The following is a 16,250-nucleotide window of genomic DNA, read 5'->3' on the forward strand; positions in this document are numbered from 1 at the left end:
CTCTGTCAGTGACAACCTTAATGTTTTGAACTAAAAAAACCATAGAAATGTACCTGTTAGGCAAGATGGCGGCCGCCACTGTGGCCGGTTAAGCGAGTGCTCTCCGCCTCCACAACTCTACCCGAGTCTCTGATGGCGTTTCTACCCATCTAACTGTTTGGGCCCTGGAACATTGGCATCAGTACTAACCTCAGTGCTTCTGGGGTCTGGACTGTTCCGGATATACCTAGCCGACTTTGGAGGTTCCCGGCACGCCATAGCTATTTATGGTTTGGAGATTTTTTTGTGCCGCTGCAGCTTGGAGAGCGTCGCGGAGCACGCAGTATCTTCCGCGGTGCTTCCCTGTGTTGGTCGGCGCCGATAGTGGAACCCCGGGAAGAGATATGCCAGGGAAGAATGCACCGTCGCGATCTGGCCGCGGCAGAGGGGCCGGGCAATCCGCTGTGACTCCGGCGAGAACACGGCAGATGGCAGCGGGGGAGAAGCCTGCAGAGAAGGTCGCTGATAAGATCAGCAAGTTCAACCGGCAGGAGGAAAATAGCCTACGGCAGGCCCCCGAGCCAGCAATCATAGTTCCGGTGCTGGTGGAGTCGGAAAGGGACGCTTCGGGCGCCGCACATCATATACCAGCGATGTTTAAGGTAAAAGATAAAACTCGTGGTGATGTGGCCTCACCCAGCACGCTAAATACGAGCGGGGGGGGGGGGGGCCACAGCAGAATTTGGGCACTCAGGAAGCACAACAAGGGACACAAAAAACTCCGGTAATCCTAATCCCGCCAAGTCCTGGAAAGGGGATTCTGGGAGATGGAGTCCGGGAAGGATTAGAGCAAGTAAATATGGAGGCGGAACTGACTGTACAACAGCCGCAGCGGCAGAACATTGAGGGAGGGTAAATATCACGGACCAGAGCGGGGCTGGCTTCTTAATATCGGAACTTAATGCAAAGTCTGGGAGCGTACAGCCGCCGAGAGAAGTATGTGATTTGCCAGATAAAGTCTCGATTGTGGAGGACTTCTTCTCTCTATCCGATAGGTCTTCGGTAGACAGTGCTGTACAAGATTGGCTGGAAGGGGGCAGTACGGGGGGAGAGGAGGAAAATTTGGAGCGGTCTGTGGATTTATCGGGCCAAGGTGATCAGGTGCCCAGAGAAGGGGCAGGGAGGGGGTCAGCTGCCTCTTCTGCCTGGGTTGAACAAAACTCTCCTAACTACGCTGCTTCTGTCATATCGGGTGGAGTCGCCCCTGTTCTACAGGACCAATTAGTGCGAAAAAGCTCAATATCAGCACCAGCACCAGAAGAGATCACATTAGCCACTATTTATGATCTAATTATGACTCACAGAGCAGAGACTCAGGCTGGGTTAATACGCACTCAGAATGCATGCAAACGATTGCAGAACGCTGTAAAACGAGTGGCTAAGACCCGTTCGGAAGTGGCTATAAGGATGAGCGAGGCTGAAACAAGGATTTCTACGTTAGAGGACGAACTATGTGCTCAGAAGGAAACAGCGGGGTCCTTTAAGACATACAGGGATGATCTCCACTGGAAAATAACGGACCTCGAAAATAGGTCTAGATGTAATAACCTAAGAGTACTGGGTGTGCCGAAGGGGAAAGAGGGTACGGATCCGTTAAGGTTTATGGTGGAGCTATTTTCAGAGGCATTCCCAGAGCTGGGGCACTGGGACTGGCAAAGGGAAGTCCAAAGGGCACACAGATTTCCGTTTGTACAGAAGAAGGGGCAAAGCTCAGAGTTCCCCAGGGCTATTTTGATTTCATTGTGCAACTTTAGAGCGAGAGAGGAGCTCTATGATTTAGCACGGCCAAATAAAAGGAGAAGTGCTAAGGGCTGTGAGTTTTTTGTCCGACCGGACTTTTGCCAGGACACTGTTGGGCAACGGTGGAGGCTTAGACAGCTTATACCAGAGTTTCAAGCTAAGGGGGCTCAGGTGTTTCTCCAAAATCCAGCTAAATTGAAGGTGGTTAAGGGTGGTCGTAGTCAGTTTTTTATGTCGGAGATTAAGGCAAAAGAATATCTTCAGTCAATTTGATTATTCTATATGGCTTTATGCCCTATGCCTCTTGCCTTATACCTATAGTTTTGGAGGCACTCTGTGAATAGGCTCTAGGGTATCTCAGAGGGGGCTTTTGTAGGCCTCTTATATTCTCACTGGGAGGGCCCTTCTGTGTGCTATTTAATGAAGGTGGGTAAGCTTGAAAGGACGCAAGATATGGATCTATGAATGATCCTCTGGGCTTTAGTTGGTTAGGTGGATAACGGTTGTTTTTTTTCTCCTATTACGAAGGTGGCTCTGTGGAGGTGGAGGATGGGCACTGGGCTTTATCATCACTAGGGAAGGGATTCCCAATGCTCTATGAGGGTGGTTCAGGGGGGGTGGGGGGGGGAGGGTCGGCAGCCTAGGGGGTGGGTTGGGGGGGTTTGGGAGGGGGGGTGGGGGTGGGTGGGTGCAGGGGTTAACCGATTCAGTAAGGAGCACAGTCTATATATGGTATAGTTCTTATCAGACCGTTTTAGTTAAAGTTTGTAGATACATACATGCTAAGATTAAAAATTGCTTCAGTATCTGAAAGAAATCAGCTGTATCAGTTGTATCAGTTGTATCGGATGTATATATGCCATGCAAGCTGCTGGGTGAAATTTCTTTGGCGGGGGAGACAATATAATGTTAGATTTCTGAGATTAAATATGGAATGTGATAAGGATATAGGATGAGGAAATTAATATGCTGTACACTTAATATCTGCGGTTTGAATGACTTTGGGAAAAGAAGCGTGTTGGCCAGAATTATATACTCAAGCTCGTGGGATCTTCTGTTTTTGCAGGAGACGCATATTGCATGGTCGAATAGGGCCTGGGTCGGGTCTTTAGGGCTCGAGCTTTTGGCCTGTACTACGCAGACAGTCAATGTTAAGGGTGTCGCGATACTTGCTAAAAAAGGATTACTCAAGCTGAAGAAGTACAAAGTTGATAATCTGGGACGCTGGGTAATGATGGAGGTAGTGGTTTCGCAGCAAGTTATTACATTATGCTCAATATATGGCCCAAATTCGGACGACCCAGGTATTTTTCAACTGATTAATACAGAATTAGCATTATATCCACATCCTATGATCGTTTGTGGTGATTTAAATATACATCTCCACTCGCAGGTAAACTTAAGGATAACTGAAACCTACGTTGGTAGGAAGCCGCAAGGTTTTAGGAGTCTGCAGGCGCTCGTTCAGGATCAAGGGCTATATGATGTGTGGGCAGAACTCAATCCAGGTCAAGATGGCTATACATATTTCTCTGCCCCACATGGGAAAATGGCACGGTTAGATTATTTTTTGGTGTCTGGTGTTGTTTTCCGAGGGCTTCAATTAAGATACTCCCTAAAATCATATCGGATCACAATCCGGTAGTTCTGGAGTTTGATTGTCTGGGTTTAATGGCCAGGACCTCAAAATGGACATTTGATAGAAAGCTTTTGCTTAATGAGGATTATTGTATTTGGATGGACAAATGGATCCCTGAATTCATCCAGGCGAATATAGGATCAGCTAGGATAGATATTGTTTGGGACGCATTAAAGGCGGGGATAAGAGGTGATACACTAAGATTTGCTGCAAGGAAACGTAAGATAGAGCGGTTAAGGGCTATAGATGACTTAGTGACTCTCTCTCGGCTGGAGCAAAAATTGGTTCAAGAAATAAACTGTGCAGGGAAGGTTAAGGAGGTTCAGGCTGAGGTTGCTGCCTGTCGGGCGAAAATTTATCAAGGCTATGTGGATGTGGCTGCTGCTAGCTATCAAACACACAGGAGGGAGCTCTACGAGTACGGAGAAAGGGTCGGGAAGGTTCTCGCTAATAGATTACGCCAAAAGGAGGTCCACTCTAGGATAGTTAAGATTAAAGATCTCGATGGGAATATGGTGGAGACCCCCTCTCTGATTCAAAATGCTTTTAAAAAATACTATGAAAAATTGTATACATCAGAACCAGTCGCAAGTGCAGAGAGGTATCTAGCGGGAAAGGCTTGCTTGGGGCTAAAGGAACAGGATAAAGAGGCACTGTCGGAGGGGCTCTCTTCGGAGGAGATTGAAAAGGCAATGTTGTCATTAGCATTAGGGAAGGCGATGGGATCGGATTCGATCCCTCTAGAGTTTTATATTAAATTTAAGAAGTTGTTAGAGGGGATAATGACTTCAGTATTCCAAGCGGCGTTTGCCGGGGCTCCCCCGGCTTCTTGGTCTCAAACTGTGATAGTAGTTTTTAAAAAAAAGGGAAAGGACCCTCAGGAGCTCTCCTCATATCGACCGATCTCGTTAATAAATGCTGACAATAAAATCTATTCGAAATGTCTGGCAATGAGATTGGGAGAAGTTATTGGCCCTCTCGTCTCATTACAACAACATGGGTTTATCGCTGGGAGGGGGACCACGGACCACGTTAGGCGACTTATCTCAGTATTCCACTGGGCCCAGGCGATGGATGTTCCGGTCGGGGTGGCCCTGTTGGATGCCGAAAAGGCATTCAACAGGGTCTCCTGGGAATTCTTATGGGCCGTAATGAGTTGGAAGTCATTTCCTAGCGGGTATATACGGGCAATACAGTCGATGTATTCCACCCCGAGGGCAATAGTCCGGTTGGGGGGAGAGGAGTCACAGACCTTTTTGGTTAACAGGGGCACGCGGCAGGGGTGCCCCTGTTCCCCACTTCTGTTTGCTTTGTTCATAGATCCTCTCATTGAAAGTTTAGAGTCGGACATGGGAATTTTACCGGTAACTGCGCAGTTATACTCAGCTAAAGTCTTAGCATATGCTGATGACCTTGCGGTTTTGTCATCAGATATGAATAGCGCTATGCCGAGAATCGAGGCTATAACTGGGAATTTTGGCGCATTGTCCGGTTATAAACTAAACTTGGGGAAGACTCAAGTGTTGCATTCAGAGGCTGGGTCTCCACTGGAGCTTGGGGTGGGGGTGGCTACAGAGGCAACGTACTTGGGTATAATTATCTCACCTCAAACTCAAAATATTCCGAGGATCAATGTGGAGCCGATACTTGCTTCCTCAAATAAAACCTTGGAGAGAATTAATCGGTTGCATCTCTCCCTATATGGAAGGGGTAACGTCTTGAAAATGTCCATTTTTCCTAAGCTTCTATATTTGTTCCGGGCCATCCCTATTTTTTTTCCGAAAGATTTATTTTGTAGAATAGAACGAATGTGCTCACGCTTCCTTTGGGGCTACCGCCGCTCTAGAAGGACAATTAAATGGCTCTATTTGCCAGTGGAACGTGGTGGTCTGGCTCTCCCAAACTTTTACCTATATTATTCAGCCTCGCTATTTCAATCAATGGGTGTTCTGATTTGGGGTAAGATGGCAGTGCTGGATCCTGCCTTCTCCCCGTCTATATACGAGTGGTGTTTGGGAAAATCAGCACAAGGGTTACTTTTAAAAGTGCTGGAGCCGAGCTATTACAAAAAGACTAGGTTTAAAATTATTCAGGCGGCCTACTCAGTTTGGAAGAGGTTCCATAAACTGCTATCTATTCCTAGTATTACACGGTATACACCTTTGGATTCGACTGCCTTATCTTCTGTGGTCTTTCAGGATTCTGTTATGCGTAGGTGGTCACAGCTTGGTATTAGGTTAGTTGGAGATTTGCTGGAGCAGGGTGAGATGGTATCTTTTTCAACATTACAAGACAGATTGGGGGTTGGAAAGGCGGATTTTTTTAAATACTTGCAATCAAGAAGTGCTTTACAGGCCGCAATTGCGGGGGGGAAATGTCAGCCCTCACAGATCCGCATTTTGGATTTAATAAAAGGGAAATGCAAAATAGGGCAATTATATATGGAGCTTATCTTAATACAAACCGATGATTTGGTTAGGCAGGAGGCAATATGGGAGGAGAAAGTGCCGGTAACCAATTTGGATTTACAGCTGGTAATGTGAACTGCCAGCTCTATTTTGCTCTCTGGTAGTCTTAGAAGCCAATCATATATGGCTACGTTTGATCTGTATTACACGCCAGCAAGGATAGCCAAGTGGAAGGCTGGGAAGGGGACTAATTGCTCAAGATGTGGACTCCATGCAGCAGATTCGTTGCACATGTTTTTTTCCTGTCCTGCCCTACAGCCACTTCTTCTGGATATCGAACGTTTTTTGTTACAATTTTTGGGAATACCCATTTCTGTTACAGCCTCTCTGGTTCTGTTTGGAATAGAATTCAGTACAGATGTGGGTAGGCAAGCGTCATCTTATAGAGGATTTAAGTTTATTTGTATGTCAGTTCTGAGGTCATGTATAACATCTCAGTGGCTGGATTCTGAGCCCCCGTCTTTCATAAGTTGGAGGGCCAAACTTATCTCTATATACAATATGGAATGGGCATTATATAAACTGAAAGGTACTGCAAAAAAAAAAACTGGGGGCGGCTATATGGGAGCCGATCAGAACTTGGATACAGCAATGATATCTAGTAATGTATTACTGTTTTTATTGTTACTTCATGTCAAGAAATTAGAGATGTGTATATCTTGATTTTCCTTTGTTTTTATTTTATTATTCTCTGTTATAAATAATGGTCTGTTAATAATGCACTGCGTTGCTGAATCGATAAAAAACTTAATAAAAAATTAAAAAATTAGAAATTTACCTGTTATAGTTAACAGTGTGAACTAGAACACGCGTCCTCGGCTTGCACCACTTATGACCTCACATGACACCACTCATGACATGTTCTATGACATCATTTATATAACTGATGACATCATCCATTGAGTGTGTTTGTTTTATAGTTAACATAGTGGTGGGTAACTACCATAATACTTTTCTACCTAACTTTGTACAGCCTGGGTCCAACTAATGGGAATAAGTGTTAGCGTTCACAATTTTGGTTTTCTCTGAACAGTTGTATACAGATGAAACAACAAATTAAGTGAGGTCTGTGGTTGATTTTTAATGTGAACTACGCTACCGGTAAAGTGTTTGCTACAAAGTCAATGTTGCACTTATTGCTTGTTTTCAACCCCTACGGGAGTTGTTTCTGTGTTGCTAGTATTGATGCCTGATCTTCTCCTGAGCTATTTTGTACTTACGGTCAGACCTCTAATGTCATAGTCATTTATACAACAGTAAGCGGGAAAAAGAAGCTTGAATGATGTTGTCAGTGATGTCATCAATGATGTCATAGATCATGTCATGAGTGATGTCATATGTGAGGTCATAAGCAATGCAAGGTGGGGGCGCAAGTTATATTTAGCGCAGCTAACTATATCTGGTGAATATCTGTGTGTTTCTTTTGTTCAAAACATTAGTGTTGTCACTGACAAATTCATGTCCCTTTAACCTCTGATTTTTTTAGTGAATATCTAAGGTTTTAAAAAAAAATGTATAGATTTTTTTAGCGCACATAATTATAATGTTACTTTAACCTTTGTTTTGTTAAGTGAATTTCCAGTTTTTTTAACATAAAGTAATAATTACCATTTGTAAATTCAACTCCCCCCCCCGTGCACGGCCAGCCCTGCAGCCAACACCCCCTATACAGCCAACCCCACGGTGCGTTGGCAATAGGGCCTGGCCTTGGTGACACCATCCGTCAGGGTCGGGTTTCTTTTTCATATTTTTTATTAAAAAGAAGGCGCCTGAGCAGTTATTGGTCCAGGGAACCCCATCCCCCGGCACCACTTATTTAAATAAAGGGGAGGGGGCCAAGTGGCCACCCACCCCTAGCCTGGTTAGGCCTTGGGGACCCTTCCCCCAGGGCCACTCTTTTATTCACATCTCCTGGGGCCCAGCATGTTTGTTTGGGGAGGGGTGGCACATAGCTACCCCCTCCCCCACACCAGGCCAATTTCAGACACGGGGGCCCCATTCCCTGGGGCCTAGTGCTGTTTTAACGGGGAGGGGAGCACGCATCCATCTTCCCCGGGCCATTATCGGTCCCGGGGACCCCATCCCCGACATTTTTATGGGGGAGAAGGTGCAAGCGGCCCCACTCCCTGGGCTTACTTTGGCCCCAGGGACCCCATCTCCCAGGGCCCAGCACCATACAGAAGGGTGAAAGGGGCACGTGCCCCGGCCAATTTCGACCCCACGGACCCCACTACATGACGCCCGGTGTAAGAAAAGTTGGGTGTTTACCCATGGAACCCACCGCACTGTTGTTGGGGGCCACAGGGGAGCCCGAAGGCTCCAGCCAGCTCTCTGCATCTAGTGGGAGCCGACATCGCTCTCACTCAAAGGGAGCATCTAATAATGCTGCTCCCAGTGGGAGGGAGCAATATTTACTTTTATTTCCCTGCCCGTACCACTGCGGGTAGGGAAACAGATCTAAAGTCCACTCCCAGCGGTGGGAACATTTATGAAGCTCCTGCCAGCTGGGAGCGGACTTGGTGTTTGCTCCCGCTTCGCAGGAGATTTAAAAATGCTCCCGCCAAACAAGAGCAAATGCAGGTTTTCCTGCCCGCACTGCTGCAGACAGGGAAACCGCTATGTCCCAGGGGTGGGCACCCCGAGACATAGCTGCTGAGGTGGGCTCCCAGGGCCAATAATGCCTTAGTGAGGGGGGCCGGGCAGCCCGCTCCCTTACAGGAAAAGGCCCTGGGGAGAAGGCTCCCGAGGCCATTCCATTGCACTGTGGCAGTTGCCACTGTGTAATTCTAGTTCGGTTTGAGTTTCAGTAGAAACCGGGTTTTATGCTTTGCTAATAACTTTGGCGCCGTTTGATGAATATCCACAAAAGTTTCCCCAAAAATGTTTATTCACCTCAGCTCCTTCGTGGAAAATTTAGGGGTGATCTGTCACGTGGGGGCTGAGAAAAGGGTGGTGCTCCTAAAACGCAATTTTCCCATGCAATTTTCATAGGAACAACCATACAGCAAAAACAGCTGAACAGAAATATACGAAATGTGGCAGAAACAATATGAATTACAAATCTTTAACTCCTGCAAACCAGATTATCTTGTCAACAGCCTTGCAATGTCACGAAGAACAATTTGTAGAGGAAAATAAACAGACCTATGAAGAGGCGTCAGCTGCCTCTGAGAGTACCCGCCCCTCCTTCAGGTCAGATCTTAAAACACTCCTTCTCTTGCAATATCTCCCACCTTCCGCAGCTGGACCAACCTATGGCCCCGCCTCGGCTGGCAACCTCATAACGTTTGTACTATGATCTCAACCCTTAATTGATGATTGAATATGAGGGTTCAAGTCACAATTCTATTGGAGGACCCAAGTACACTTAGGTGACTTACGATTCCAAAATCACAATTGGAATTCATAACGTGGATTTATACTTATAAATCCATTTCCTCTCATGTAAGGTGTCACGATTGAAATTCACAAGATATGAATTTGTACTTGTAAATCCATTTATTCCCAGGTAAAGGAAGGTGTCATGTGGCCATAGATCTGTTTCAGTGGGTGCGAAGTTGTCATTCCATAGTGGGGATGCCCAAAAAGGTTGGCACCTGCAAAAGGGGTGACTTTGTGGCTATTCAGAAGATATTTCTCCTCTCAGAAGGAGGAAAAATCATTTTCTATGCTGGCAATAGCAGGACAAACTCCCAAATGTGTGTGGGTTTAGGACATTTTCCATGGGGACAAATATTTTACCTATGGAGGAAAAATGTTGGCAAGTGCAAACACAATTTCATAAACATTAAAGCATCCACCCTTGTGCACAATGTTCAATCACAGGTGTCTAGCAGCTATGGCCCTCAAGTGTATATTTTAACCCAATCGCACCTGTAAACCTGTAGGAGTAGATTTACTACTATTTTAGTAAATCAGGATTTATTACCAGGTAACTGAACTGTAAAACCAGTAGCTTTATTAATACTTGCAATGAATGGTAACCTTTGCAAGCACATCATATAAACACCTGCATTCATAAATGTATAAATTATGTTACAGGAGCCCAAGAAGAATCTATCAAGAGACTGGCATTCCAGATTCACAAACCCTTCACCCTCCGCTGATGCAACCGACCTCAACAACTTCCGCCCTATCACCAACCTCCCTTTTCTTTCGAAAATCACTGAAAAATTTATTGCGAAACAACTTTCCCTACATATTATGGATAATAATCTCCTCGATGTTTTCCAATCTGGCTTCATCCAAAATTGCAGCACAGAAACAGCCCTGCTGCAAGTGATTGATGATGCGTTGCATATACTCGACTCCGGGGAATCCTGTCTTCTGATTCTTCTTGACCTCTCTGCAGCCTTTGACACTGTTAATCACAGCACCCTCCTCAACACTCTTCAACAGAGAATGGGATTGGATGGCACAGTGCTTAAATGGTTTGCCTCTTTCCTCTCAGACAGATCCCAAATGATTAAGATAGCGAACAGTCTTTCATCTCCATTGGCTGTAGGTCAAGGTGTCCCTCAAGGCTCTATCCTGGCACCCACTCTGTTTAATCTCTACCTGGAACCATTAGGGAACCTCCTAAGCAAATCTGGGATCCATTACCATCTTTATGCGGATGACACTCAAATCTACCTCAAGGTGTCTTCCACACACGATCTCTCTTTACTCGACACTACTCTCAACGCCATCCACAACTAGATGTTAGCTCACCAACTCATTCTAAATCCCGCCAAAACTGAATTCCTCCTCCTTTCGACCTCTCTATTACCTCCTCCTGTTCAATCGTGGATGGATCAGCTGAACCTGCTCAACAACAAACCCATCATTGTCGACAGAGCTAAATCTCTAGGTGTCATTCTTGACAAAAGACTCAACTTAATCTCCCACATCAACTCTATTGCCAAGAACGCACGGTACCAGTTGCGCCTTCTATGGGGGATCCGTCGGTTCTTCCCGGAGAATGACTTAAAAACCTTGGTACAATCGCTGGTTCTCTCAATACTGGATTATTGCAATTCTCTTCTGACGGGCCTACCCAAATCCCACCTCTCCCCTCTCAAATCCATCCTCCATTCAGCAGCTCACTTCATTTCAGGGTCTAAACGAAGCGACCACATCACTCCTATCCTGTCCTCTCTTCGATGGCTTCCGATTGAGGCAAGATCTATTTACAAAACTGCCTGCATCACACACAAAGCCTTGCACACGTCCTCCCCTTGTTACCTGGCAAATAAATTGAAACTGTCCGGAGGCTCTCGACCCTCTCGTAATGCGGAAAAGCTTCTGCTTGAGCCCCCCCCGTCTTCAAAAGGGAAAGATAGATGGCGCAATCCTTCTCAGGCAATGCAGTGAGAATATGGAACTCACTTCCCCCATTGCTCCGTGCCACCTCCTCTACCCGGATCTTCAAAGCTGAACTCAAGACTGTTCTCTTCCAAAGACACTTTCAGAACTAATACTTTCATACTCCGGCCCCTCTTGGAAGTTCGCTCTTCATTGAAAATTTGTATTTTTTCCTGTGCATCCCTCACCCCTGCGTGCTGTGTTGGATTTTGTGTTTGTGCACCCTTTATTCTCTGGCCCCTCTTGGAAGTTCGCTCTGTGTTGTAAATTTGTATTTTTTCCTGTACATTCCTCATCCCTGTGTGCTGTGTTGGACTTTGTGTTTGTGTACCCTTTAGTCTGTTTAATGTTATACGCTGTACCACTTTTCTCTTGTAACGTAACTAGCTCTATTGTACAGCGCTCTGACACCTTTGGGTAATGTCCGTGCTTTTTAAAAATGCACTAAATAAAACCACCAGATGCATGGAAGTCAGATTTCTGCCACGCGCTATCAAGCCAATGCGCACTTGATGCTTCTCTGCACCTCCAAACATTCAGAGCACTCAGATGTTACGGACAACCCTAAGAATCAGACGAAAGGATCCAAGTCTCCTCCTACGCTCCTCTTTCTCTTCGGTCTCACGTGTTCTTTCCATGATTGAATTGACTCTAGTCCTTGACCGACCCATGTCCTATGAATGCTGTTCAGCTCAGGCCTCTGATGCCACAGGTTCACTCTCTACACTCGTGGCGTTGTCTTCTGTCTCACAAGACATGGTTCTTTCCATGATTGAATTGACTCTGGTCCTTGACCGACCCATGTCCTATGAATGCTGTTCGCTCAGGCCTCTGATGCTACAGGTTCACTCTCTACACTCATGGCGCTGTCTTCTGTCTCACAAGAGGCGGTTCTTTCCATGATTGAAATGACTCTGGTCCTTGACCGACCCATGTCCTATGAATGCTGTTCAGCTCAGGCCTCTGATGCTACAGGTTCACTCTCTACACTCATGGCGTTGTCTTCTGTCTCACAAGACGTGGTTCTTTCCATGATTGAAATGACTCTGGTCCTTGACCGACCCATGTCCTATGAATGCTGTTCAGCTCAGGCCTCTGATGCTACAGGTTCACTCTCTACACTCGTTGCGTTGTCTTCTGTCCCACAAGACACGGTTCTTTCCATGATTGAATTGATTCTGGTCCTTGACCGACCCATGTCCTATGAAAGCTGTTCGCTCAGGCCTCTGATGCTACAGGTTCACTCTCTACACTCGTGGCGTTGTCTTCTGTCTCACAAGACGCGGTTCTTTCCATGATTGAATTGACTCTGGTCCTTGACCGACCCATGTCCTATGAATGCTGTTCGCTCAGGCCTCTGATGCTACAGGTTCACTCTCTACACTCATGGCGCTGTCTTCTGTCTCACAAGAGGCGGTTCTTTCCATGATTGAATTGACTCTGATCCTTGACCGACCCATGTCCTATGAATGCTGTTCGCTCAGGCCTCTGATGCTACAGGTTCACTCTCTACACTCGTTGCGTTGTCTTCTGTCCCACAAGACGCGGTTCTTTCCATGATTGAATTGATGCTGGTCCTTGACGGACCCATGTCCTATGAATGCTGTTCGCTCAGGCCTCTGATGCTACAGGTTCACTCTCTACACTCGTGGCGTTGTCTTCTGTCTCACAAGACGCGGTTCTTTCCATGATTGAATTGACTCTGGTCCTTGACCGACCCATGTCCTATGAATGCTGTTCGCTCAGGCCTCTGATGCTACAGGTTCACTCTCTACACTCGTGGCGCTGTCTTCTGTCTCACAAGAGGCGGTTCTTTCCATGATTGAATTGACTCTGGTCCTTGACCGACCCATGTCCTATGAATGCTGTTGGCTCAGGCCTCTGATGCTACAGGTTCACTCTCTACACTCGTTGCGTTGTCTTCTGTCCCACAAGACGCGGTTCTTTCCATGATTGAATTGACGCTGGTCCTTGACCGACCCATGTCCTATGAAAGCTGTTCGCTCAGGCCTCTGATGCTACAGGTTCACTCTCTACACTCATGGCGTTGTCTTCTGTCTCACAAGACGCGGTTCTTTCCATGATTGAATTGACTCTGGTCCTTGACCGACCCATGTCCTATGAATGCTGTTGGCTCAGGCCTCTGATGCTACAGGTTCACTCTCTACACTCGTTGCGTTGTCTTCTGTCCCACAAGACGCGGTTCTTTCCATGATTGAATTGACGCTGGTCCTTGACCGACCCATGTCCTATGAATGCTGTTCGCTCAGGCCTCTGATGCTACAGGTTCACTCTCTACACTCGTGGCGTTGTCTTCTGTCTCACAAGACGCGGTTCTTTCCATGATTGAATTGACTCTGGTCCTTGACCGACCCATGTCCTATGAATGCTGTTCGCTCAGGCCTCTGATGCCACAGGTTCACTCTCTACACTCGTGGCGTTGTCTTCTGTCTCACAAGACGCGGTTCTTTCCATGATTGAATTGACTCTGGTCCTTGACCGACCCATGTCCTATGAATGCTGTTCAGCTCAGGCCTCTAATGCTACAGGTTCACTCTCTACACTCGTGGCGCTGTCTTCTGTCTCACAAGAGGCGGTTCTTTCCATGATTGAATTGACTCTGGTCCTTGACCGACCCATGTCCTATGAATGCTGTTGGCTCAGGCCTCTGATGCTACAGGTTCACTCTCTACACTCATGGCGTTGTCGTCTGTCTCACAAGACGCGGTTCTTTCCATGATTGAAATGACTCTGGTCCTTGACCGACCAATGTCCTATGAATGCTGTTCGCTCAGGCCTCTGATGCTACAGGCTCACTCTCTACACTCGTGGCGTTGTCTTCTGTCTCACAAGACGTGGTTCTTTCCATGATTGAATTGATTGACTCTGGTCCTTGACCGACCCATGTCCTATGAATGCTGTTCGCTCAGGCCTCTGATGCTACAGGTTCACTCTATACACTCGTGGCGTTGTCTTCTGTCTCACAAGACGTGGTTCTCACAAGGCGCAGGATCTCCGGAAACTGATGACGGGCCGGTAGGGCTGGGGCCCAGTCAGTTCTACTCTGTAGTCTCCTCTGCTATGCAACTTCTTCTGTTCTTCTTCTTCGTAGGTGGCAGGAATCTAACTTCTGAGTTAAGGGCTGTCCCGTAAATACTGCATTCAAGGGGCATTTTATGGATCTCAAGGCAGTAGCCAATGGGCTACTGACCTTAGGGTGACTACACCCTTGGTGTGATCACCCCACATGGGGGAGTGGGCACAATCCCTAATTCTGATTGGAGACTGCCTGCCATCTGCAAGATGGCGGGCACTGAAGAGTGGGCTTCACCTCGCCTCCCCCACCTGAGGGGTGGGGTTGGCAGAGGTGGGCACACCTTCTGGGCTGTTCTATTTTTCCTGTCTGTCTTCCCACCGAAAAGGTGGTGAGACAGGAAGGGGGCCTGCTCCTGATAGCAGGAGAGGCTGGAGGTCATTTTGCAAAGGCGGCGAGGCCTTAAAAGCTCCCCTGACAGAGATGGCTCTTCCTGACCTGGGGGAGATGTGAACACCTCTGCCCAGGAAAGGCTTTGTTTCTGGGCTCAGGGAGCGAAGGCTCCCTCCCAGGGGTCCAGAAACTTGTCTCATGGAGGCCGGCTGGTGTTTACCACTCAAGGAACCCACCAGAGGCTGGTTTCTTTTCAGGGGCATGTCTACGATGCCCTCTGAGTGCATTGTATAATAAATCCCAAACTAGCATCACTGTGGGTTTATTATGCAGAGAAGCTTGCTACCAAACTTCCCAGAATTCAGTTAGCCCATTATGGTGCTGTGGAGTTTGTAATGACAACTCCCAGACCATAAACCCTCACAGGGCTTATTGGTCTTGGTAAGCAGGCAGACACTGGTGCTCAAGGCTCCACGGGCAAGTGGTCTCAGATGTCCCAGGGTGCTGTCCCGTCACTCAGCTGGGAGACTGGCAGATATTAGGCTCCAGTCCTGGTCACATGCAGACGTCTTGCATAGCTTCCCCTCCTCGCACAACCCGTCTGGATGCTTGGAAGTTGACATTTTGGGGGGCCTAGGTTTCTTTACCTTGTTCCAAGGAGAAATCATCCGGCCAAAAATCGGAGGCATCACGACAGCATTGTCTACAGCAGGTGGATTATACCCACTAACAGAACCTCTGTTTTGCAATTGTTAAACTGAACTGCTTTTGTCCTCTGCTAAATCTGTATTTCCTTCAAACAGGTGAAAAGCCCAGCGGTGTTAGCTTAGTCCCTGTCGGCCCTTTAATACTAGCCAACATGGCGACTGGGGATAGAGTTATGCTGATGGTTTTATGGGCACCTGATTATAGGCTGGGACTGCAAGTAAGACTTATAACCAAAACCTTGACTACCATTTAGAAATAAGCAATACAACAACTATAGAGTTAAAAGCATCATAAAGCAGAAATATATATGTGCCTTACCTGCTTTATCTTCTGAGCTCCCCAAAGCTAAACAAAAAGAAAATAGAACAGTTTAGTATAGATTAAGAAGTGGTCTGTGGAATGAATTTAAAGTTAACATTGAATTTGATATTTTTATTTAACAGAAGTAAATTGTAAATTTATTCTTTTGAAATTAAAATCAAACACATATGTTGTGACATTGCAGGGGTGCATTAAAAAAGCTCATTAGCCCATTGCGGTATAACAAATAAATGAAATCTATCTCATCTATCACCTTGCCCTGAGGCTGCATACTGGAACGGGTTTCAGCTTTTCTAGCCAACCATAGCCAAGTAATTGAACTTGGTCACGTAAACTTCAGAATCCATAGATATGAACTGGGCAGTATCCCACGGCTCCTCCCTGTCCCTCAAACTCTCTCATGTCCACCTACGGCCTTCTTCACCAGTTCCAGGTCTCACCCTGAATGCATGCTGACGATACACCGCTAATAATCAATCTTAGGGAAAACGAAGACTGGCTTTAGGAGCCTATTTGCAGGACCTAATCTCAGAAGAAGCTGGATGGTCTGTGTATTTCTAGAATT

At 46.7% G+C, this 16,250-nt stretch overlaps 1 protein-coding gene across 4 annotated transcripts in view; it reads right to left on the reverse strand.

Annotated features, from left to right (window-relative positions):
* SFXN5 (sideroflexin 5) overlaps positions 1 to 16,250 on the reverse strand; it is a 1,315,749-nt gene that overhangs the window by 833,886 nt on the left and 465,613 nt on the right. For all 4 annotated transcript variants that reach the window (XM_085642762.1, XM_085642761.1, XM_085642760.1 and 1 more), the window contains exon 4: positions 15,683 to 15,709. In XM_085642762.1, coding sequence (XP_085498888.1) covers positions 15,683 to 15,709 — 27 coding nt within the window. The remainder of the gene's footprint in view (positions 1 to 15,682; positions 15,710 to 16,250) is intronic.

Source organism: Triturus cristatus, chromosome 2_2 (genome assembly GCF_964204655.1).
Source record: "Triturus cristatus chromosome 2_2, aTriCri1.1, whole genome shotgun sequence".
Classification (NCBI taxonomy): domain Eukaryota; kingdom Metazoa; phylum Chordata; class Amphibia; order Caudata; family Salamandridae; genus Triturus; species Triturus cristatus.